The 24208-nt window shown below is 40.4% G+C and overlaps 1 protein-coding gene across 4 annotated transcripts in view; it reads right to left on the reverse strand.

Moving 5' to 3' along the window:
- The window catches only part of ZMAT4 (zinc finger matrin-type 4), a 370072-nt gene that overhangs the window by 242433 nt on the left and 103431 nt on the right, over positions 1 to 24208 (reverse strand). For all 4 annotated transcript variants that reach the window (XM_012476090.2, XM_012476087.2, XM_012476089.2 and 1 more), the window contains exon 3: positions 1000 to 1089. In XM_012476090.2, the coding sequence (XP_012331513.1) occupies positions 1000 to 1089 (90 nt within the window). The remainder of the gene's footprint in view (positions 1 to 999; positions 1090 to 24208) is intronic.

Raw genomic sequence — 24208 nt, forward strand, 5'->3', positions numbered from 1 at the left:
ATGAGCAGCTCATTTTGTGACACCAAGAGGCATGTTTAGAATTTGTTAGGAACACCAGCCCTGATGCTCACAACCTTTGCTTATAGGCAGTTCTCTTGCTCCTTCTTTTTTTTTAAACTGTGAAAAATACACAAGTGGAGGTTTTGTAAAGTTTCTTCAATGATCATATATCAATTTTTAAGAAGAAAAGAAAAGTGTCATCTACATGGCAACAGCAGGAAAACAAGATCACAAGCACGTGGATGGTGTGGGGTATGAATTTTACGCCTGCAGCCTACTCTTAACTCAAAGGGCGAGGAGTTTCTGTTTAATCCGCAGTGTTTATCAGGAGGAGCCTCTGCAGCTGGTGGATATGAATATTCCTCTCATTAGGAAAAGTAACCCCCGCTGGGAAGAAGGAATGTTTATTTCAGCAGCCTTTGCCTTGGCCTGGCTGAAATAAACCCTTTGCTCTGACTTGACACCCTCAAAGCAACTTGATAATTGTCATTTGTCTTCCCAAGCAAATGTTCCTTCAGGGAGAGGGATCGAGAAGCCTGGGTATTTTTATTTGCAAGATATGCACACTCTTCATTATGAATTAACAAACAAGGCGTTCTGTTGTACACACCAGAGGAAAAATAAAGTATGTAAGAAGTGAAGTATCTAATATTTCCGACAGAATCTGCCCCTGAGGTCCTGTCTTCTTAATACTTTATCATGTCGTGGTCCTGTCTCCCCTCACCCAGCCTTGCTCTCTGTCTCACAACCTCTGTGCATTCTCACTGTTTATGGCCCCAGTGCAATGTCATCAAAAACTCCTCCAAGACTGCGTGGGCAAGTTCTGGCAGGAAAAAAAAAATACCTTGATATATATTATAATATCTGTAATATTTAATGAGAACTAGTTCTCACTCAGTTTTTCTACAAATCTGGACTAGACTACAATTCCTACACCTGCGAAGTTCTCGGCACACAGAAAAAATCGTCTAAGGATATCACAAGGTGCCAGATACTCACATTTTCTGACCGGAGCCTCTTGGCAGGACATCCTCCGTCCCTGGGGTGAAGCATGTAATACAGTCGGACTTTGCTTGCATGTTTTCGACTCTAAGAAGGAAAAGCAGAAACAGGTACTGTAAAAGAGAAGTCATTTCAAATCCTTTGAAGTCTAGCAGTGCCTGCAAATGCAAAAATTGTATTGTCAGTAGAAGACACTTCTGCACACTCCTGTGAGTGATGTCGGGTGTAGTTTCAGATAGGTTAAGTGGTTTGCCCCAAGTTTTAAAGCCAGTGTAATTTCATGATGGGAAAACACAGTAATGAAGAAGGTGAAGCCATTGGGATCATTTAGCCTAGAGTGGATAATACACTATATTTAATCTTCCTCAAAATAAAAACAAAAAAGCAAAAGAAATAACATAAGGATCAGTTGTGATGGGAAGAGGAACGGTGATCACTGTCACTACTGCTGCCCTGCCCTCAGGGTCTGGGGACAATGCCTCCCTGGGAGCCTGGTACACCTCACCCTCAGTAGAAACCTTTTCTCACAGCTCTCCCATACCCAAGTTATTAATAAGCTATCAGAAGGGATGGGATTCTCTAAGGTCAGATATCATGAGCAAACTAAAGAGAATTGTATGTCAGTCTGGGGACTGACCACAGCCTAAGCTACCTGCCAGCAGATGATGCAGTTGAGCAAATAAAGAGCCGTGTTCTTCCGAATTAGCAGGATTGTTGATTTCTGGCTATACAGAGGTCCATGCCCAGCATGGAGAAACTGATGCCTTCTTTGTTCCCTATTTCCTCTTCTTTGATCAACTGAGAGTCCACCCATATACTTGCCACTTTTAAAGAATACAGCAGTTCTAATTTCCAAGTTTCTACCTGAGGCAGGATGGCAGAGTGAAAAGAACACTAAGAAAATCTTCAGATATTCAGAATCTGGGTTCCAGCTCTACCACTTCCTAACTGTGTGATATTAGGCCAGTTTCTTATTGGAATGCGTTTAGAATCAAAGTAAGTCTCATTTTCTCCATGTACAAAATGAATATCACAATATTTGTTAGGGTGTCATAAGAATCAAATGAGACATTGCATATGAAAAATTGCAATCTGCATAATGTTAAATATTTCTCGCTGTTGACTGCATCAACTCTTCAATCCATTGTTCCCTAATTCCAATCCCCCTTCCCTTTTCCTTTACTCAGAGGTTATTTCCTTCTTTTCAAGGCTTTTGTTCCACTATGGCTTTATTTACAGTTGCATCCTAGCCCATCTCCTAGATGGTGGTTTACTTTTATCAATCTGCCATGAAGGCAAAGTGATTTCCAGAGAAGACACAGCAAGTTGCATCTTGTTTACAGGATAGATTGTAAATCCTTCCTGTCCAATTTCCTCATTCATTACTTTCTTAATTCCTTTATTCTGCCTAGAACAAAAAGACCAGGCTTCTGGACAATCCCTGAACACTTTTAAGGACTTTAAATGGGTTGAAAAGTGCCAACGAAACATGAAAAATTTTTACAGACGTGTAAAAGCAGTGAAATGTGACTTGGAAATACATTGTCAACACTTATAGCACCATTTCTAGGTTACATAGTAGGTTTTAATCAAAGGTCATCGGATTAAATAGAAGATTGTTGTGAGAAACAACATGTAGATATATGTCAGATGAGTCGACATCATTGTTCAGCTTCCACATGAAAATGACAGTGCAGGCTTATATTGTTCTCTTTGCAAATAAATTTGCAGCTTGCTAACAACTGCACGTATTTTCTCCTATTTTGCTGAGGGTATTTTGGAGGAAAGGACAGAGTCATGGTTATATTGGGACTACTGCTGCAGTCAAAAGAAGAAAAAGGAGCATTTAACCTGCAAGATGCTGAACGTGGACACAGCCTGGGCTGGTGAAAAGGCACACAGACGATAATTGATGGAAAAACAAGTGGTAACAATGTGAGCTCAAATGTGGCTGACGTAGACTTTCAATTCTGCATTTGTTACCAGAGAAGACCTTCTTTTCACATTCCCTGCATTATCAATCTCTTAAAGCTCTGGATTTCCAGAGAATGAAATTACAGCAAAACTGGAAATCTCATCACACGGCCTGGTTTGTGGCTGTTTTTGTTTTCCTCTCTTAAAGTATTCCATCTCTTTTAAAAAGGCTTTCTAGTAAAGGCAGAGTTCACTGAGTTATTTATTTAATTACAGTTAGACAAACTAGTAAAAACTCGGTGGCTGAAAAGAAAGGGAAAATAAATGCCAAGCTCTGCTATGAAGCCATTAGTGATGTGAGATGTTGGGATTTGAGGCTTATTAGTGATTTTGATCATTACAGGCCTGTTTTCCTCCCTTGGCGGCCCCCACCTCCCGTTTTGGCGGGAGAAGGAATGGCTGTCCCTGCAGTAGTGCCCTAGCCTAGGGTTCTGGGTGACGGAAATCAGAGCTTTGGCAAATACCTCCTGATTCTGGAATGACGGCGGAGGCATCCCTGATCATCATTTAGCAGCATTCGTTTTGCCTGGGCATCTTTTTTCCCTCTCTTTGCTTTCTCCAGGGTGCCGGGACCAGATCCAATGCCTTCCCTGCTAACAATTCCCAGCAGGAAGTGAAAATCTGTAGACTTCTCAGTGGGAGGAATGTGGAGGCGCATTCCCGGTTAGTCTGACTCAAATCCAAAGTTGATTCCAAATTATGATGGTTGACAAAGGGAAAGAGGTTCCCTGCAGGTTGTTCCTGGGATTTTTACAGTTTGCCTTGCCTCCAACCTAGGCCTATGACACCTAAGGATGAGACCTTCCACGGAGCCCTTTCCTTTCTTTCTTTCCTCTGTGTGTGTGTGTGTGTGTGTGTGTGTGTGTGTGTGTGTCTGTGTGTGTGTATGAGTCTTGTTCTGCCACCCAGGTTGGAGTGCAATGGCACAATCTGGGGTCACTACAACCTCCGTCTCCCAGGTTCAAGCGATTCTCCTACCTCAGCCTCCCGAGTAGCTGGGATTAGAGGCATGTGTCACCACACCCTGCTAGTTTTTGTATTTTTAGTAGAGACAGGGTTTCACCATGTTGGCCAGGCTGGTCTCGAACTCCTAGCCTCAAGTGATCCGCCCACCTCAGGTGCCTTTTCCTTTCTTCCCAGCTTTCTCACCTCTCTTTCTAGGTGAAACTCTGAGACACTTATAGTGTCTTCCTCTAACTGGCTCCTCTCTACCCTGTACCTACTAGAAATTCTTTGAGATTTGGCACAGTAATCTCACTCCTTTCAACTTATTGTAAAAAACGAACAAATGAACGAAAACTTTCCTACAACAAGAAAGTGAAAATCAATTGAAGCAAAGGTATCCATTGCAGCAGTACCTAAACAGGAACAAAAAATTAGGGAGACAATTGCAGATTCAACAATAGAAAGCTGGTTAAAGCAGCCATGGCATGACCTATATTAAAGGGAGATTTGGGGACTATCTATACACACACACACATAGAGGTTTTTAATGTATATTATATATATATACATATATGTGTACATACATATACAGTGAATGCTGAAAGAAAAATGCTAAACTCAAAACTACACAGATACTATGATTACAATGACATAAAAGTGCATAAGTAGGTAATACAGGTAGAAAACAAAAAAAATAATGATTTATGAGGATATGGGGAATATGAATGGTTTTTATTCTTTATTTTTATAACAAATTTGTTTATAACATTCATATAATAATAATAATTTTGCAATGCTCAAGCCATTTTGATTTCACATTATGTGTACTTTTTACCCACAATTATTGGAATTAGTAAAAAGCATCACTGATCAGAAATGCTTTTAATGCATACTGGTGTAATTGACCACATTTTCATCTACCCTCCTTAATGTCTTATTAACATTCAGAATGCATTTTTGTTTCATTGCAGTACTTGGTATTAGATGAGCCTTCTTAACCCAAGAGCAACGCATGCTACTTCAAATTTTAAAACTTCCTTTTGGTACATGTAAATGCCAGGGTACATATGTGTCACTTTCACTTTCTGTGTATGAATAGAGACTAGAGGATGGGGAGGCCTAAGCTATCCACACAACTACACTGAGTGGAGGAAAAGATACGTCTGACAATGGCTCTTACATCCTCCAAATACGCATAAGCAACAACACATCCTTATGACTTTCGCCCAGATTTATTAGTACCCAAAATTTCCACTGCTTTTAAGAGTCTGAAATGGCCAAGTGAAAAGAACTTTAAGGAGAAAAAAATACCCACATGTTAAATGTATATGTTACAGAGTTTCAGGAGGAAAAAAGAACCATTACTTTAAGGGAAAAGACATGAAAAAGAAATAACGACCTCTTCCAATTGCACTGAGAGTCAATCCCAGGTTCTTTTTTGCATTAATATTTGCATTTTGAGCAAAAGTCATTTACTTTCATTCAAACCACATCAACTTTAAGCTTCTCAGATCGACCAGAAATTACCAACTCTTCCATTTTAATTAAAGCCTTTGCCCCCAATCCTAGGCATTGTGTGGGGACAGACCTATCTGAAGATTAGTTTCTTTTGCTGAAACAATCTCTTGGCACTCAAAGAAATAGTCTAAAATGGAAATTCAGGCCAGTCTTCTCTTTGGGGGAATAAAGAACAAGACAAGCCTCTATTTCAGATGTATTGCTGTGAAAGAAGGAGGCGAAACACATAGAAATAGAATGGCTTTGTGCCCCACCTAAATAACCATCTTCCATTATCACACATGCCTCAAAAAAATTCACAACTCAAATTTGCTTCCAACAAGGCTACTGATTTCTGGTCCCATAAAATGTGGAGATAACAAAGCAACCTTGTATTTGCATAATGCTTCAGGCAGTCGTCAAAGTCCTTTCACGTTTATCATCTCGTTTCATCCCGGAATCACAGTTGTGAGGTTGGCAGGAGAGGTGCTATCTCAAATAAGCTTTAAGATCCATTCCTGATTTCCTAGATAAGTCTTCCACCATCTTATTTCATCACAGGCATCTAATTATACCTCTTCTAGAAACCAGCTAAAATAAGCGAAGGACCTCAATAAAACAGGAAAACCTGGAGCAAAGAGTGATTCTCAAATGCCACCATATTTGAGGTCATTCCAGGGAGAAGAGGAGCCAATAGGGAAAGGACAGCAAACACCAATGTCTAGCTCATTGAGATTCCTGCAAAACAACTGGCTGATGTGAGACGAGGGGCTCCATCACACAGGATGAACGAGAGGGCATCCTGGCAGAACCCCAGGTAGCATCCCTTCACTGAGGGCTCCAGGGATGAGCCCTGGAAAAGGTGCAGTGTGGCCTCACTAGGAGGGCAGGGTTAAATACAGACAAGCCAAACAGAAAACTACAAGTGCTGGGGATTCCCTCTAATGAATGGAACTCTTTTCCAAACTGATGTATCTTCCCTTATTTCCCAGGGGAAGAACATTGGGCACAGAAACTCCCTGTGATGGGCCAACTAAAACTCTAGGAAGAGAAAACTGGTCCCTAAAGGAAGGCTTCACCAACACAGGGAAGGAAGAAGTCAAACTCCTCTGCTGGAACACCCCGAGGTGCCAGGTTCCAGACCTCCTGCCCAGGCCACTAGGCTACTGAAATGGTCTTTAATTAAATCCTAGTGCTAAAATAGATCAGAAGATCCTAAAAGGATTTAGGTGGACGATGGAAAGATCCAAAGCCAACCACACATAGAGGGGACACATGGCTGGCCTTAATAACCTTCTGCTCGGCCAAAGATGGGTGACATCTATAAAAAAACTATGAAAAAAAAATGAAAGAAGACTTTTGAGAAACTATCAAGGAAATCAAGCAATTGTTTACACAATATTTACTACAAGAAGTAGAAGTTTTAAATGGTACATGTTCTATGTCATTTAATTTGGGAAAATATCAACAGGGTAAAAGCTAAAAGACAAGATAATACAATAGATTGAGATAAGGTATTGGTGTCTTGAGTTAATACAGAACAGGAACTTAAAACATCACAGCTTAATTTTGAAGGTCTTTCAGTTTAATAGCAGAATCAACACTGCAGATCTATGTAGAGATCAAGACAGAGACAATTTCTAGAATCCAGAGAAATAGAATAAAAAATAAAATAAGAAAAAAAAGAATCTAAAGATCTTATACATGAAAGACCAGAACAAATGTAACATGGTTTTAACGGCAGAATAAACAGACAAATACATAGAATATAATAAAAAGTTCCAAAATAGGTTCAGTAATTTGGGACCAAAAGAAAACTAAGAAAATATATTTAACCTTGTGATGGAAAAGTTTTCTAAGCAAAGAAAGAAAAAAATGCAGAACTGATGAACCTGTCTACCAAAAAATAAATAAATAAGTGTTTTCAATCTGAAATACTTTTCTATAAGAAGCAATCAACAAAATAGGAAAAATATTTGCAGTGCATAAAAGAAAATGGCTTAATATCTTTGAGATCAAAAATGTCCTCACAAATTTATTCAGAAAGAATGTTAAAATAGACAAAGGATACAAATAGGAATTACAGAAATATTAATAGTTAAAAAACTTACAAAAAGAAATTCATCCAAATGCTACCTTACAATTTTTTAATTTAAAAAAACTCACCCAGCAAATTGGCTAGTATTTACAAAATATACATATCCATATTGGGGAAGATGCAGAAAAAGCTAGCCCTTGTGTACATAGATAATAGGTATGTAAATTGATAGGAGCTTCCTGGATGGAAATTTTGCAATATATATCCAGAGCAAAAACTTGTTTGATTCAGCAATCCTACTTCTATGAATTTATTCTAAGGAAGCAATCAGAGACATGTATTGCCATTTATTTATAATAGTAAACATGGGGAAATAAGTTAAATGCCCTAAAACAAGAAGGATAAATATTATAAAATATCCATAGATACCAAAGAGCCATTGGCAAGCATAATAATATTCAATGTTATATATATAATAAAATTTAAAGGTAGTTTCTAATCAGAATGTAAATTTTTAAATAAAAATGTATATGCATCTATATGCATATTCAAGGGAAAGGTCCAGGAAGAAATGTACCAAAAGGTTAGCATTGTTTATATGGATTACAAGTGATTTTAAATTTTCTTATTAATGCTTTCTTGAAATTTCAGATTACTTAGAAGACCAAATCATTCCAATGATAGGATGGAAAAAATCATCATTTTAACGATTCATTCTAACACTGATGATTTATCATTCCAACAGTCCTACCTTAAGATGAGGAAAATATGTCCCAGAAAGACCAAGAGATTTTCTCAAGATCCCATAACTTACAAGTTCTCAGCAAACAGGGATTATATCTGTTGGCTTCACTGTTACATCCCCCAAATCTATCACAATGCCTGACACATGGCTGGTGCTCCATAAAGATTCGTCAGTTCAGTGATTGAACATGTGCAGAATAGAATAAGTCAACCTCGGAACAAGAAACCAAGACCTTGATGAATGAAGACCATTGTGTAAAAGTGCTGTGTACATTTGAAATCATTGTTGTTATAGATTCCTTTGCATCCAAAAGATGAAATTGAAAGCCTCACACATGTACTGCCATCTCTAAACTCGATGAGTGCAGTGCAGGTCACAGAGGAGCGAGGGAGCCCGTGGACCAGAGACAGTCCTAGGCGGCAGGGCTCACAGGCATTTGACAGAGTGCACGGTGGAGGAAAACCTCCCAGCAGGTGAGCTGATGAAGACTGCAGCTGAAGCACAAGCTCTGAAGAAACAGGATTTGCTGCAACTAGTGCAAAAGTAGAGATTCAGGGCGGCAGTTGCCTTGCTGCAGAGTCCACAGCTCATACAGAGGCAGTGTGTTGAGGAAGAGAGGTTTGGGACAAGGCAGAGTTCCCTGCTCCACTGTCTCCAAGAATCAGAGATCCATCAGACACCAGCTTGGTAAAGTGTCCTTAACCTGTGGTCAGATACGCAGGCTTCTGTGGCTAAAGGTGCTATGCCTTTGCTTTTAATTATAGGGTGGTGGATATTTGTTCTGTTCTGGACTGAATTGTATTGCAGCCCTAATCCCCAATGTGACTGTATCTGGAAGCAGAGTCTATGAGGAAGTAATTAAGGTTAGGTGAAGTCATAAGGGAGGGGCCCTAATTGATAGGACTGGTGTCTTTATATGAAGGGGAAGAGACACCAGAGATTGTGCTCTCTCACTCTCTGTCCACATGCGTAGAGAAAAGGCCATGTGAGGATACAGTAAGAAGGCAGCCGTCTACACACCAGGAGAGAGCCCTCACCAGAAACCAACCCTGCTGGCACCTTGATCATGGACTTCTAGCCTCCATAACGACAACAAAATAAATGTCTGTTGGTTAAGACCCCAAATCTGATATCTTGTTATGACAGCCGAGGCTGACTAATACACATGCCATCCATCTACACTAGATGTTCTCCTGGGGTCTTTCTACTTCTACGCAGCAATCAGTTCAATTTTCAAAAGCACAAAGGGTAGCCTCAATGTTTCCAGAATTAGGTCACTGTGTTTCTTCCAAAATATGTTTAAAAGAGCATTTAACATGAGGAACATTTAACATAAAAAGTATCGGGAAAAAGCAAATTTTTGTTGGAGAAAAAATCACGTACAGTGGGATGTGCGGTGCCCGTGATTGTGGAAGCATGTTTGTAATCATCTATGTGGCTGTCTGCCTACACAAGTGACTACATCAATGCATTACAATTCTAAATAAAAGTCCTGCAACTCAAAAAATTAAATTACCACCAAAGCCTGGAGAAACGATTTTCTGTGGCGTTCAGTACAGAGCTAAATATGTCTCCATGATGTCTGTGCATTTTAAACAGAATCACATGAGAAATAAAAGAACACAGGTTCATCTAGGCCTCTCCTTTGCTGTTTGGGGAAAAAAGTGCTATTTCCCCAGAAAGCCCTTGAAGAGAAGTTAAAGGTTAGGGACAAGGGAAAAAATTGAGCCAGTGTGATCAGTGATTAAAGTCAGGGAAGACTGGGTAATGTGAAATTGTAACAAAGTTATCAAATCCTTCCGAAAACGTGGAAGCTGAAACAACACGAGCCAATCCTGGGCTACAGTTTCCCACGTCTCACGTTTCTTCTGTAAAATTTGTGGCTGCACTAAGAAAAAATACAGCACTTTATAAAAAGCACTGTGTGGAGTCCAAAAATTAATCCCACCACTGGCAAATTGCCACCGATTTCAAGTGAGGTTTAGTTTGTGGGAAAAAAACAAGGGGATCTAGAGTCCCCACCCTTATGTGAATGACAAGGGGGGCAGGGCAGTTCCTCAGACAACCCCAGTAAGGTCAACAGCTGCAACAAGGCTCCCAGGAGCTCCCCCAACCTGCTCTGATCACCTTGTTATTATGTATAACATTTTCATATTAGATTCTCTTTTTACCCTATTATTTTATACTTTGTAGCATGTATCATATAATTATTCTTAAATTAAACTCTGTTATTTTGCGTGAATCTTCCATTTCTGTTGATCCAACCCTACAACACACCTTTAAATATTCTGCAAAGGCTGTTCCTCTTTAAATACTCATTAACTATTTAAGTAGCTAGGTAAGTCAGATTACATAACATGGCTTAAACAGATGTCGCTTTAAACAAAACAATAATAGAAGAAAAAGCTGGATTAACAAAACAAACAAAATAATAGTGTACTTGCTGAACAAAGGGATTCTCCATCTCTCAGCAAATTATATTTTTAAAGTCAAATTCCTAGGGTGCACTTAAAATGTGACCTTATTTTTGAAGATCTTATTACCCACGTTATTTTCAAAAAATACTTCTAGGTATATATAACATTTATAACCTGAGAAAAGCAATCGGTGAATTCTATAAAGAGCATTTCTCAGTATAAAACAATATGCACAGAACAGCATACCCATCTCTCCCGTCTCTGCACTAATGTTGCTCCCCCGCCCTTGAGTCAGTTTCTTGCACAGAAAATTACCCGGTGGAGGTGCTGCAGGGCTGAAAATTCTCACGCCTCACCCCTGCAGCTGGGGCCAGCGATAACACTATAGAAAAATAGGTGAGTAGCTTTGTTTCACCTAATGATGGGAAGACAGAAATTTTTTCTCTTGAATTCCATCTTTCTGAGTCCCCAAACAAAGTACTCAAAAGCATATTTTATTTTTCCAGCAATATTTGTTTTATTTAATCCAACTTTACAAGCCCTAGGGGAAGCAGGCACTCGCTGCCAGCTGCAATTCCACTATCACCTGCAGCTCAACCCCCACCTGCTTTTCAATTTTTCTATTTGCCTACTCAAAGACCCAGATTTTAGTCTGTTTGCAGGTTGCTTTCAATTGATGGCATGATTAAAGGAAAACACTTCTAGCCAGGTGTTTGAGTAGAAGATTTTTTTAGTTGCAGGACTTTTATTTTTAATCATAATGCATCCCCTACTCAACCACCTGGCTAGAGAGGCTGGATTATGTATTTTGGAAATATATAATCAGTATTTACTCAACAGGATTGATACGGTTTGGCTGTGTCCCCACCCAAATCTCATCTTGAATTGTGGCTCCCACAATTCCCATGTGTTGTGGGAGGGACTCGATGGGAGATGATTGAATCGTGGGTGCAGTTTCCCCCATACTGTTCTCATGGTAGTGAATAAGTCTCACGAGATCTGATGGTTTAATAAGGGTAAATCTCCTTTGCTTGGCTTTCATTCCCTCTTGCCTGCCACCATGTAAGAGGTGCTTTTGCCTTCTGCCGTGATTATGAGGCCTCCCTAGCCATGTGGAACCTCTTTTTCTTTATAAATTACCCAGTCTCAGGAATGTTTTTATCAGCAGCGTGAAAATGGACTCATACAAATACCCACCCCTCAGAGTTGCCCAGAGCTCCATATCATGCCTCTCCCTCAACCAGGGGGACCAGAGAAAAACACGGGCAGAGCTTTACATTTCTAGAGGTGAGGGCACGCAGAGCACCCCCTCCTGGGGACAGCTGAGAGGGGACTGCCGGAGGTCAGACTGGAAGAGTCCTCTCCTTTCCATTCTCTCAGTTTGATGCCTGGATCACCTGATTGAGAATCACAGAGAGTTTTTTAAAAGGCAGGTTTCCAACCGAATAATAAGGATGACTAGGGATAGAGTTCTGGGCTTTAGATTTTTCCCCAGCTCCCCTAGTGCTTCCTAGGAAAATGGATTTTTAAAAATCGCGGCTTTCCTTTCCTCTCCTTTCTAGCTCTCTCCTCTCTCCCTGGTGGCTGCCAAGCCCAGATTGGCAGGAAAAGAAACCGGACTGAGTGAGCTGTCTTCTGGCTTCAGCTGGAGAGCACCTCAGTGAGAGGCAAATCAGGGAGAAGCAGTCTCCAGGCCAACCCATCGGCGACCTGGAAACAGCAGGCTGAGAGGTGCAGAGCATGAAGTAAGCCCACTTTTGGCCGGGGCTCTGCTCTAATGGCTTCCAGCTCTCAAGCTCTTCAACTGCCAGTTTTCATTTCTCAGAACCTTATCTTTCCCTCCCCTCCCAACTTTCCTTCTCTTCCTAACCACCTTCACAACCTTGACCCTTAGCCATCCAACCACCTTACTCAAACTCAGTACAGATGCTTCTTGACTCACGATGGGATTTCTCTCCATAAACCTGCAGTAAATGAAATCGAAATGCATTTGACACACGTAACCTACCCAACACCGTAGCTTTGCCTGACCTGCCTTACACATGCTCAGAACGCTTACATTAGCCTACAGCTGTCAAAAACCATCCACCACATAGCCTGTTTATAATATAGTGCTGGTGATCTCATGTGAATTATTAAATGCTGTACTGAAGTATGGCTTCTACAGAAGGTGTATTGTTTTCTTACCATCATAAAGTCAAACAATTGTTAAGTTGAAACATTGTCAGTTGGGGACTCTCTGTAGTTCTAAAAAGAACCATTTCTTTCGTCTTATATCAAATCCCTTGCTCAGTGTTCCTGTTTTAGTCTGGAGCACTGACATTCTTGTAGGCAACAGGCATAAAACCAAGTGAAACAAAAATATTGGAATATATGAAGCAAGAATTTAAAATAAGAAAGATAAGTATATTTGAGAGGTTGAGAAGATATTACCAATATGAAACAAAAACATGAAATCAAAAAAATATAAAGCAGACATATTAGATAGTAGGATTATATACCATGACCAAGTAAGATTTATCGGTTTGATAGATGAAAACCCATTAATGTAATGTACCACATTTATAGAAGGAAAGACAAAAACCCTATGATCATATCAATAGAGCCAGAAAAAGCTTTGAACAAAATCTAACAGCCTCTCATGACAAAAACTCTCAATAACTAGGAATGGAAATGAAGTTTTCCAACCTGATAGGGCCATCTGTGAAAAACCGTAACAGCACACTTCATGGTGGATCAGAAGCTTTCCTCCTAAGATGAGGAGGAAGACAGGAATATCCTCTCTCACCACTTCCACCTGACGTTGTAGTGGAGATTCACAACGGGACGATTAAGTGACAAATCATGGTGGTGAGGAGGGTGGGGGAAGCATCTAAACTGGAAAGAAGAAATAAAACTTTCTCTACTTGCAGATGACATAATCCTAACCAATCCACCAAAAAGCAGAGTTAATAAACTAGTGCAGCCGGGTTGCAAGATGCAAGATCAAAATACAAAGATCAATTTCATTTCTAAACAGTATCAATCAACAATCTAAAAATGAAATTAAACAACTCCATTTACAATAGCATCAAAAAGAAAAAGAATACCTAGGAACAAGCTGATTCTAAAATGTCCATGGACTCAGATTAGCCAAAACAAGTTTGCCAACAACAAAGCTGGAGCATTCACACTCCCCAATTCCAAACTTACTATAAAGCTACAGTAATCAAAACAGGGTGGTACTGGCATAAAGATAGACATATAGAACAATGAAATTCAATTAAGAATCCATAAATAAACCCTTCCATTTTAATCTTTGTGAATGGATTTTTGACAACCATGCCAGCACAATTCGACAAATAATGATTGGACAATTAAATAGACATATACAAAACAGTGGAGTTGGATGCCTACCTCCTACCATATACAGAACTCAACTCAAAATGTATTGTAGGCCTTGATGTAACAAGTAAAACTATAAAAGTCTTTGAATATCTGTGACCTTGAATTAAACAATGGCTTCTTAGATGTGCCACCAAAAGCACATGTGACAAGAAAATAAATAAATTGGGTGTGTTCAATTTTTTTTAAATGTTGTGCTTCAAAGACACCAATGGCTCATACCTGTAATCCGAGTGGTGGATCACAAGGTCAGGAGTTCAAGACCAGCCTGACCAACATGGTGAACCCTATCTGTACTAAATACACAAAATTAGCTGGGTCTAGTGGTGGGTGCCTGTAATCCCAGCTGCTCGAGAGGCTGAGGCAGGAGAATCACTTGAACATGGAAGGCGGGGGTTGCATTGAGCCGAGATCACACCACTGCACTCCAGCCAGTGAGTTTAGGGATCTGGGGGGAGGTGGTGTGAATGTCCTAGAAGCAGTGATGATCCATGCAAAACTCCATGAAATAACCAACAACCTCCAAACTATATGCTTAAAATGGTAGACTTTATAGTATTTATATCAAAATAAAGCTGTTATTTAAAAATTAAAATTATAAAAACTAGTAAGAACAACTACAAAAATCAAAGTAGATACATGTCTAGAAAATATGATCAAAAATTTCAAGAATAAAAAAACTTGAAAAAATCTCAACTATTAAAGAAATTGAGGCCAGGCACAGTGGCTCATGCTTGTAATCCCTGCACTTTGGGAGGCTGAGGTGGGTGGATCACCTGAGGTCAGGAGTTTGAGACCAGCCTGGCCAACATGGTGAAACCCCATCTCTACTAAAAATACAAAAATTAGTTCGGCGTGGTGGCAGGTGCCTGTAATCCCAGCTACTTGGGAGGCTGAGTCAGGAGAATCACTTGAACCTGGAAGGCAGAGGTTGGACTGAGCCAAGATCGCACCACTGCACTGTAGCCTGGGCAACAAGAGTGAAACTGTCTTCAAATAATACTCCCTTTAATTGAAATGATCAACCACTTCCTTTCTTCCCTACCACCACTACCACCACTAACACCACCAATAATATTGTTTTAGAGGTTCAAATGCCCAGATCATTTTATGAGGTTGCTGGGTCCATTGCTTTTAAATATAGATGTCAAAATTCTTAAGTAAAATTAACCAACTGAATATAACATTGTGTTTTTTTAAGTAATATATCGTGCAATCATGGATTAATTAGTAATACAAACATAGCACAACATTAAAAAATCAATATTATTTACCACATAGACTAAAGGGAGAAAAAATAAATATCTAAATCAATGCAGAAAAATCATTTTACAAAATCCAGCACCTATTTATAATATTTTAAAAATTCAAGTAGCTAGGGAAAGATAGGCCTGTTCTTTTCTCCATACAGAGTATATGAAAAATCTACAACAACCATTACACTTAATGTGGAAATATTGATTGCATTCTTTTAAAGACTAGAAACAAAAAAAAATATGGCCACCATCGCTACTGCTGCAGAATATAGCACTAGAGTTCCCTGCCAAGAAAGAAAAAGATCTAAGAATAGGAAGGGAAGAGCTAAAACTTGTTGTTTGCGAATAATAACAAATGTTTATCTAGAAAATTTGGCAGAATCCATAGACAGACCCTTAAAACTCATGAAGAGTTTAGTCAGTTTGATGGCCACAAAGACACGCTGCCCCCATCCTCATTCAATGGAGAACTCATTACCGCTGCTCCTGGGGTTTGACAGACTCCCGCCTTTTCAGGGATCCCCTGAGCTACAGAGAGCTACCTTGCCCAAGGTCAAATCCTTCCCAGGGTGTGATGATAAAAGTACATAAGTCAATGGGTAACAGGAGAGGTAGCTTGCATTGACCGATGTGAAAATCACATTATGAACTTTTAACTCTCTGCAATCCAAAATTAAATAATACTTAACTTGTGCAAGTACGCTGTATAGAGCCAGGACTTAAACCCAAGCTTTCTGACTTGAGAGACTAAAGTCTCAACTACAGTGCTGGGCTGCAACATCAGTTTTCCAGCACCCTAAGATCACACATTGCATATTGGTGCTTCTAAGTGTTCGCTGAGTGTCACCCCAGTTCTTGGGATACACATATGCCTCCCTTTGATGTACTAGACTATGTATATGTAAACATACCCTTCAATGTCTACTGCAAGACTGACCCCTCTCTGAAATCTTCTCCTGCAGCTCCAGAACACTAATTTCATCCTATACTGACCTCTCACGGCTCTCATTGTCTTGGCCACATAGTTTAGCCCTTTCTGATTTTCATTTCAGCAATTCGTAAAATACAGACTAATAACTGCCCAGCTTATCTCATGTGGCTCCAAACCACAGCCCTTTGGCAAAGAACAATGCCTGATGAATCTTCCATATTCTAACAAAGTACAATATATCGTAGGTGTCCAAAAAAAAAAAAAAAAACGCTCCTTGATTTGAAATGATTACATCTAGTATATTAATTAGTCTCGCTGTCTCAGACTGAAGTTAAAGCAAAGGAAACAGAAGTGTCTGTCAAACTCACTTCTGCTTGTCTTTCTCAAACACATGGTCAGGATTCTATAATTTCTTCCTGACCCTCATCATTCTTGGCAATCTAATTTTGATTCAGTCTCTTCACAAAAGTCAGCCCACAGATAAATATGCACATATAAAGTTAGTCCAAAACTACTGAGAAGTGCTTAACCGGTATAATCATGCATTCAGGCTGGACATTTTCCCATCCAGGGAAAATAATAATGTCTTCATCCTAACGTCATTGGCAACATGCATAGCCCTCTCCGTCCCGCCACCTGCTCTTAGCTAGATTTCAAGTCAGCCTGGCCCACTTCTTTTCACCTGCTGACTGATTCGCTATTTCATAGAAATGTATTAAAATTTTGAAAACTGATTAATAAGGGTGGAAAAATTATGACCATTATCTTTTTTAAGGAGAGGGGGTTTAGCTGCCTTCAGCTCCTCGACAGCCCACTGCAGTTGTTTCTGACTTCCGTGACAAAACACAGCAGCCAAGGGGAGGCTGTGGCTGCTGATTCCTTTCTTCCTTGCTGAATTAGGAAGCCAGAAGAAATTAGTGCCTTAAACACAACCATCTGTTCTCTTCTGCACAGGCCTTTCTTCTGGACTTCAACAAGGGGGTGATACATCGATTCTAAGTCAAATTTCAATCCAATTCCTGGTATTTCTAATCTTACTCCTCTCTACTGAGAGTGAATTTACAAAATTGGGCCAAAGTGAGAAAGGAAGTTGAATGATGTTTGAGTCCTATTAATATTCATAGCTTGAGTTTTTTACTAGATTAAACCAATTCTACCAAAAAAAAGAAAAACAAACTCTGCTATATTTCAGCTATGAGAAAAGTTGAATGTTCATGAATTACAGAAGGTAAATAGTACATGACATTCATTCATTCATTCATTCATTCAAACCTCTGATGCATATCTTATACAGACAAGGGTCAAAATATACCAGATTAAGTAATCCGGAATGTGAAGTATTTTGGTTGAGTTATTTTTACCAAAACAGAGAATAGCCAGCATGCACATTCTAGTTATTCCCTTGTGAAATCTCAGCATCTCTTTCCGTGAGCATCCATTCATTTACCGTCTTCATTCAGTCCTTGTTCTCCCAACTTATATGTCAGAATTCACACAGTCACCTTCTGCAGTGTGACATCTTCTTTTGGCTTAGTATGTGTAATGAAATTCCCCTTCCTCAAGAATTCTGGACCCTAGGATAGATGGAAACAGGCTGTGCTAACAGAAGAAAATTAGGGTTGCATTTGACTGAAGGCTGTTCTAGGTCCACAAAGAGTAACTGGAATGTAATTTTGGATTCAGTTAACAAGATTAAAACAGAACAGACAGAGTCTGTCTCTGAATATAAAGATAGGTAACATTCCAAAACCGGTTTCACAAGAGAAGTTTTTTCAATAAACACCAAGAGCGGTACATAAATTAATTGTAAAATGCTGACTCATCGTGTTTCCTTAACTATAAAATGTAAAGGTAGAACATGAGAATTTCAAACGTCCCAATCAATTTTCACACTCTGTATTCATTATATGGAGACTTTGAAATGTCATCTCAAATTTAGAGCACTATTGCTTATAATAGAAAAGAAGAGAGATCTGAAATCAATGACCTCAGTTTGCACCTCATAAAACTAGAAAAAGAAGAGTACCACAGTCTTCTTTTATAGAATAAGTTCCAAGACCCACTGTGGGTGCCTGAAACTACAAATAGTGCCAAACCCAGTGGCTGTCCATCAGAACGTGTTTCTGTCCACGCCATCCATCAACAAATGTAATGCCTTTCCATCTTAACTAAGCACTTACCACACACTGCGGTCATAACTCTTTCAGTTTGAAATGCGACAGCCAAAGTAACATGAATTTCTTTTTCTTCACAATTTCATGGATGGAAGATTTATTCTTACTGTAAATCTTAGCAACCTCAGCATACAGTTTTTTTCCTTATTAAGTTGAGAACTTTCATGTTTTTACTTAAAGGAAACACTTTACAGCTTTGGCATATTTGAGTTGCCAGCACCACTACTCTAGTGCTTTGGAGCCATTAAGTCAAGTAAGGGTGACCCGAACACCAGCATGGTGATGCCTCATCAGTGGATCTGACAGCCTTTGAGGTCTGCAAGTGTGACTCACAGACAGACAGCACCTGCAGCACAGAGACACTGGGACTCACAGCCAGGGCAGGATGAAGCTGGGTGGTGTGAGGTTTCACGTGCTGCTCAGGACAGAATGCAACTTAAACCTTATGAATTGTTCATTTCTGGAATTTTCCATGTAATATTTTTAGACCATAGTTGGCTGTGGGTAACTGAAACTGTGGAAAGCAAAACCATGGATAAGGAGGACAATGTAAATTAATCCTCATGAAGGCAGAAGAAAGGAAAAAATAGAAGTATTAGAGTGAAAATCAAGAAAACAAAAACAGAAATACAACAGAGAAAATCAATGAAAGCAATGAAAGTTCTCTGAGATCAGTAAAATTGAGAAATCTCTAGTCAGACCAATGGGGTAACAAAGAGACAAAAGATACTAATCACGAGTATCAGGAATGAGAGAAGAAAGTACACGACTCCTTCTACAGATATTAAAATAATAATCAGGTAATATTATAAATAATCTGCCAATTAATTCTACAACTTAGATGAAATGAGCAAATTATTTGAAAAAACAAACTACCAAAGCTTAAGAATAAACAGATAACCTGAAGAGATTATTTATTAAAGAAATTAAATTTGCAGTTAAAATCTTTTCACAAAGGAAATGCCACACTTGCATGGTTTCACTAAGAAATTCTAACAAGGATTGTACACCAATTCTAGAAAAAGTTTCCAGAACACACTGAGTGAACAGATGTTCAGAAGGAGTGGAGGAGCACAGGATGGCATCTAGAGAGCGCAGGGGACCACAGACGTGACCAGGTACCAAAATCACAATGGAATCAAAGGTAACATGGAGGCTGTCCTACGAATTCCAAAGTACTTAAGCCTGTGAAATCCCAGCCTGAGCCACACTTCCAAAGCAAAGGGTTATAGTCTGAAAACAGATAACCACAGAAACTACACTGAGAGAGTAATGTACAATTTACAAAGTGATTTCACATACACTATTAGCAGACTATCTCATCTGATCCTCCAAAAACCCCAAGGCTCAGAAAGCCTGAGCAACCGGCCGAGGTCACACAGGTCCTTCGCCCTGGCTCATGGCTGAGTTAGGCCATCTTCTGCTCATGCAGTTCCCCTCACCCACATCCAGCCTTCTGCAATAGAAGCTTCTTGAGGGCAGGGACTAGTCTGAATTGCTCACTGTTAAATCTCCAGAACTCAGAACATAGATTATTTTAATAATATTTATTGACCAACTACTGACTCTAAGATCAGCATACTTTTCACAACACTGACCAGCATATTCTGCAATATTCTGTCTTAACCTAAGAAATAGAAGCTCTCCCTTATAAGTCCACACACAAGGAAGCTATAGAAGGCCAGGCCTGTGCCCTGGTGCCCACTGGCTGCTAACTTCATCAGGAGGGGCGCTGCACAGCAGAGGAGCCGTGACTCCACGTCTGGGTGCATTGATTCAAAACGCACCAGTGTTGCTGTCCACCCAAAGCATGCAATGAGTTCACCTCTTTCTGGGATTAAAAATACTAGAACTAGCTATGGGGTTGAAACTAGACTGGCTGGCCTTTGAGGCAGAAAATACTTTTAGATTAATTTTCTATTACTTTACCTACAAAAAAACTCCTATGTTTCACTTTCCATTTTCTACACCTCTGTATGTGAGCTACATACTATGAGCATATGCTGTGTTGAACCATGTGAAACTACTATTTTTGTATGTGAAAATGATTAAATATTGGCAATTTCATATGGTTCAGCTTTGTTTTTTTATAAACTGAAAAAAGTCTTTTTTTTAAAAAAAAAAAAAAGTAGACTATAAATATGTCTATTTTCCCTGAATTGGCCACTTTCTTCTCTCAATTTCAGTAATACTAATATAATCATCAGATTAAAAATCTTGCCATTAGCAACCAAGATATCCTTCAATAGATAAAAGGATAAACTATGGCACATCCATACAATGGAATAGTATTCGAGAAGGAAGGAAGGAAGGGAGGGAGGGAGGGAGGGAGGGAAGGAGGGAGGGCGGACAGGAGGGAGGCAGGGAGGGGGAGGGAAGGAGGGAGGGGAGGGGAGGGGAGGAAAAGAAAAGAAATAAGCTAACAGGCCACGAAAAGACATAAAGAAAACTTAAATGTATATTACTAAGTACAAGAAGTCAATCTGAAAAGGCCACATCCTATATGATACTAACTATATGATGTTCTAAAAATGGAAAACTATGGACATGGTAAAAAGATTAGCGGTTGCCCAAGAGGTGTGGTGGGGGGATGGTGACTAGGTGGAGCACATGGGATTTTTCAGCCAGGGAAACTGCTCTGTATGACACTGTAATGGTGGATACATGTGTATTTGTCAATAGTCATCGAAAGTATAACACACAGAATGAGCCCTGAGCTCAACAGTGGGCTTCGGGTGATACTGATGTGTCCATGTGGGTTCGTTAATTGCAACAAATGTGCTGCGCTAATGCAAGATATTAATAACAGAGAGAACCCGTGGTGAGAGGGAGTACACGGTTACTTTCTGCTTAATTTTTTGTAAGCCTAAAACTGCACACAAAAATAAGTCTATCAATTAAAAATTACAGAAACAAAAAACAAACAAGCAAAATCCTACTTTGCCTTTTGTTGCCAGGTAAGAAAACTGAAGGGTAGGTGAGAGAAGGCACAGAACAGGCCGTGTGCGCCTGGCGGGGGAATGCCGCCTCTCGCTGTCCGCACAAGGAGCAAGACAAGTCCCAGAGCCACGCTCCATCGATTTTCCAATCGGCCAAGGGCTGACCTTTCTTTCCTAATAGCATGACTTAACAACAGCCTTCAAATCCTTTTGCGAATTTGCTGCTTCCTTTCAAGCGTTACAAATTTTCCATTTGGGGGGTGTTTCTAAAGCTCTCGTGACGTTTAATCTCATCTCCAAGTCAGGCCGAAAAGTCCAACACTTGCAAACGTTTCCAAGTAAAATGAATTGCTCATGACAAGCAATGTCCCCAATGTTTTCAAACCTGCTGGTCTGTGAGGACCAGAGTCACTCATTTGTATCTATGCCGTTTGTCTAAGCCCTGAGGTTTCTCAAGGTTGAGGGGTCCCCTGAGATGTGACATCTGTAATTACAATCCATCTGAATTCTTCTTGTCACCTTCTTCAGGAAGAGCGTGACAGACTCGCCCCTCCTTGGGATCTCTTAGTAGAAGCACATATTTGTATATTTTCTGCCCCAGATCTGCACACTCCTCAAGGACATATGCAAGCTCCCATCTGTGGAAAACAAACCGTGTTTATTTCTCCCCTCTTCCTGGTATTCTCATTCAGTTAAGCAGAATGTCCACTTTCACCGAAGAGAATTTCCCTTGCAATTAGTTATCTGCCAGTTAACTTAGGAGATACCAAAAGGCTTTTTTTTTTTCTTTTTTACCTCTTTGGAACTTCTTGAACTTGGAAGTAAATATCATTTAATCAAATGCACGGATGCATTACTGCTGATGCATAATGTGGATCAGCACTAATGCATCCGTAGAAGTAGGATAATAAGGCTCTCTTTCTTATCAGGGAAGGGTATCTTTAGGAAGAACTGACCTCACGCACGTGGAGGGGAAACAGCTTGTCTGCGCCATTGGCTACAGAGACTCCATGGGCGTTTGGAGGCATCAGGATCTCCCCTGACTCAGACATCAAGTGCTTCAGAAATGAATTTACCCTACACAATAAAGCAACACACCATATAGCACTCTGTGTCTTGGCTCTGACTACTAGTTGAAACCTGGGGCACCCAAAAAGGAAACACACTATGTTGCATTTCACAAAGTCTTTCTCCAGCCAGATGACCCCAAGCACTCTCTACAGAAGAGCCTGCAGTCCTGCTTCTCTATCAGCCTTCTTCCTGGGGAGTTCACGTGGGCTTTGTGTTGCCTCCCTGTCTTAGGGATGGGAGAAACACAACTAAAGAAGGAATGAAGCCCACCAGCAAAGCACGCGGCCTGGAGCAGGAAAACGCAGGGCAGCGTGGTCTGGGTTTTAGCTCACTGATGCTGTGAGACACACTGTCCCGCTGCCTTTTCAACTCTCCCTTCCCCGATGGACGCAGGTGTTCCCAGATCAGGCATGTCCCTCCCCTGTGGCTCAGTTTTCTTCTCTCTGGGTCTTTGTCTCAGCTGGAGACACACACAGCCAGCTGTCATCGTCAAGGTGTTGTGCTTTTGTGTGGCAATGATTGCATTCACATGAGGATGAGGGTCTACGGGTGGACTGGGGACACTGGGCAAAAGTTGCAAATGGCATCTCATTCTCCTGTCAGCAGAGGAGGACTAGATGGCTCTGGAAGCTCAGAAGAAGGAGGGTGACAGACGCAGAAATACTCTGTCTCAAACGTAAGACAAAGCCTCAGACGTCCTCTCTGTGCCTTTATTTCTCCACTTACCAGTGTGTCATCAGCAATGCTATTCTAGCGTCCTGGCATCATGGTATAACGCCCCAGACCCTTGTCTAATCACACATCTACTCTGGACTTAGCCCTTATCTTGAAAGCCCTAGCCTTGAGCCCTTGATTATAGCCATGCATCCGATCATTGCGGCTGATCTGGGGGCAAGCCTCCATGAGCAGTCGTGACCAATGGTTTGCACACTCACATGAAGCACTCATGCAAAAAGGCCCTGGCACACTTGACTCCTAAAGACACAAAAACAAACGTCACCCGGTCTGTCCATCGGGCAGCCAAAGACACGAATTGAAAACTGCAAGGAATCCTTATGAAATATCAGGATCACCAGACCACGAGACGGCTTTTTAGTGCAATTTCTGGCCAACATAGTTAACTCCAGAATTTACAGTTACAGAAATTCAATTCAGAACCTCTGCTGTCCCTAGGCTGAGGGGAGAATTTAGTATCACACCTGCTTCCTCCCACGGGGCTCCTTTTACGTTTTGACTGGCTAGACTGATGCATCAGTGGGGAAACTGCTCTCATCAGTGGAGTGGAGTATTGATTTAAAGGTCTGAGACTCTGGAACTCAAGATATAAACTTTCACTCCCCAGATTTATTTTATACAATCCATTGCATTAACGTTGCATATAAAAATTTCCTCATACTTTATAATAAACATTTTCCATTCTGCAAATTGCAAACTGATGGCATTCCTGAGCATTCAAAGGGATGTTGTATATTCCATTCACTACCACCACAAGTTTCACAGCATTTAGCCAACACACTGCCTAGATGGGTTTTGGTCACTTCCTATTACAAAATGAACCGGCAAAGCAAAAGAAGAGCTTAAAATATATAACCACAGCTTTTTAATTTTCCACACCTTCTTCTTTCTTCTTCTTTCCTGCTTTCTTCTCACTCAGAGTCTTCAATAGCAACTCTGGTGTGTGAAGAGATAGAGGTTGATGCTGTGAAGTCCCTGCTCAGAACAACCTAGCTCTCCCCCTCTGGCAGGCTCTCAGGGGCTGGAGCAGCTACAAAGAAAGGGAAGTTTCCGCTCCATATTTAACCTGCCTTGAAAGCCTGGATAGCCACAGATACCCA

Source organism: Aotus nancymaae, unplaced genomic scaffold (assembly GCF_030222135.1).
Source record: "Aotus nancymaae isolate 86718 unplaced genomic scaffold, 86718_ANA_hifiasm-v0.15.2.pri h1tg000097l, whole genome shotgun sequence".
NCBI lineage: Eukaryota > Metazoa > Chordata > Mammalia > Primates > Aotidae > Aotus > Aotus nancymaae.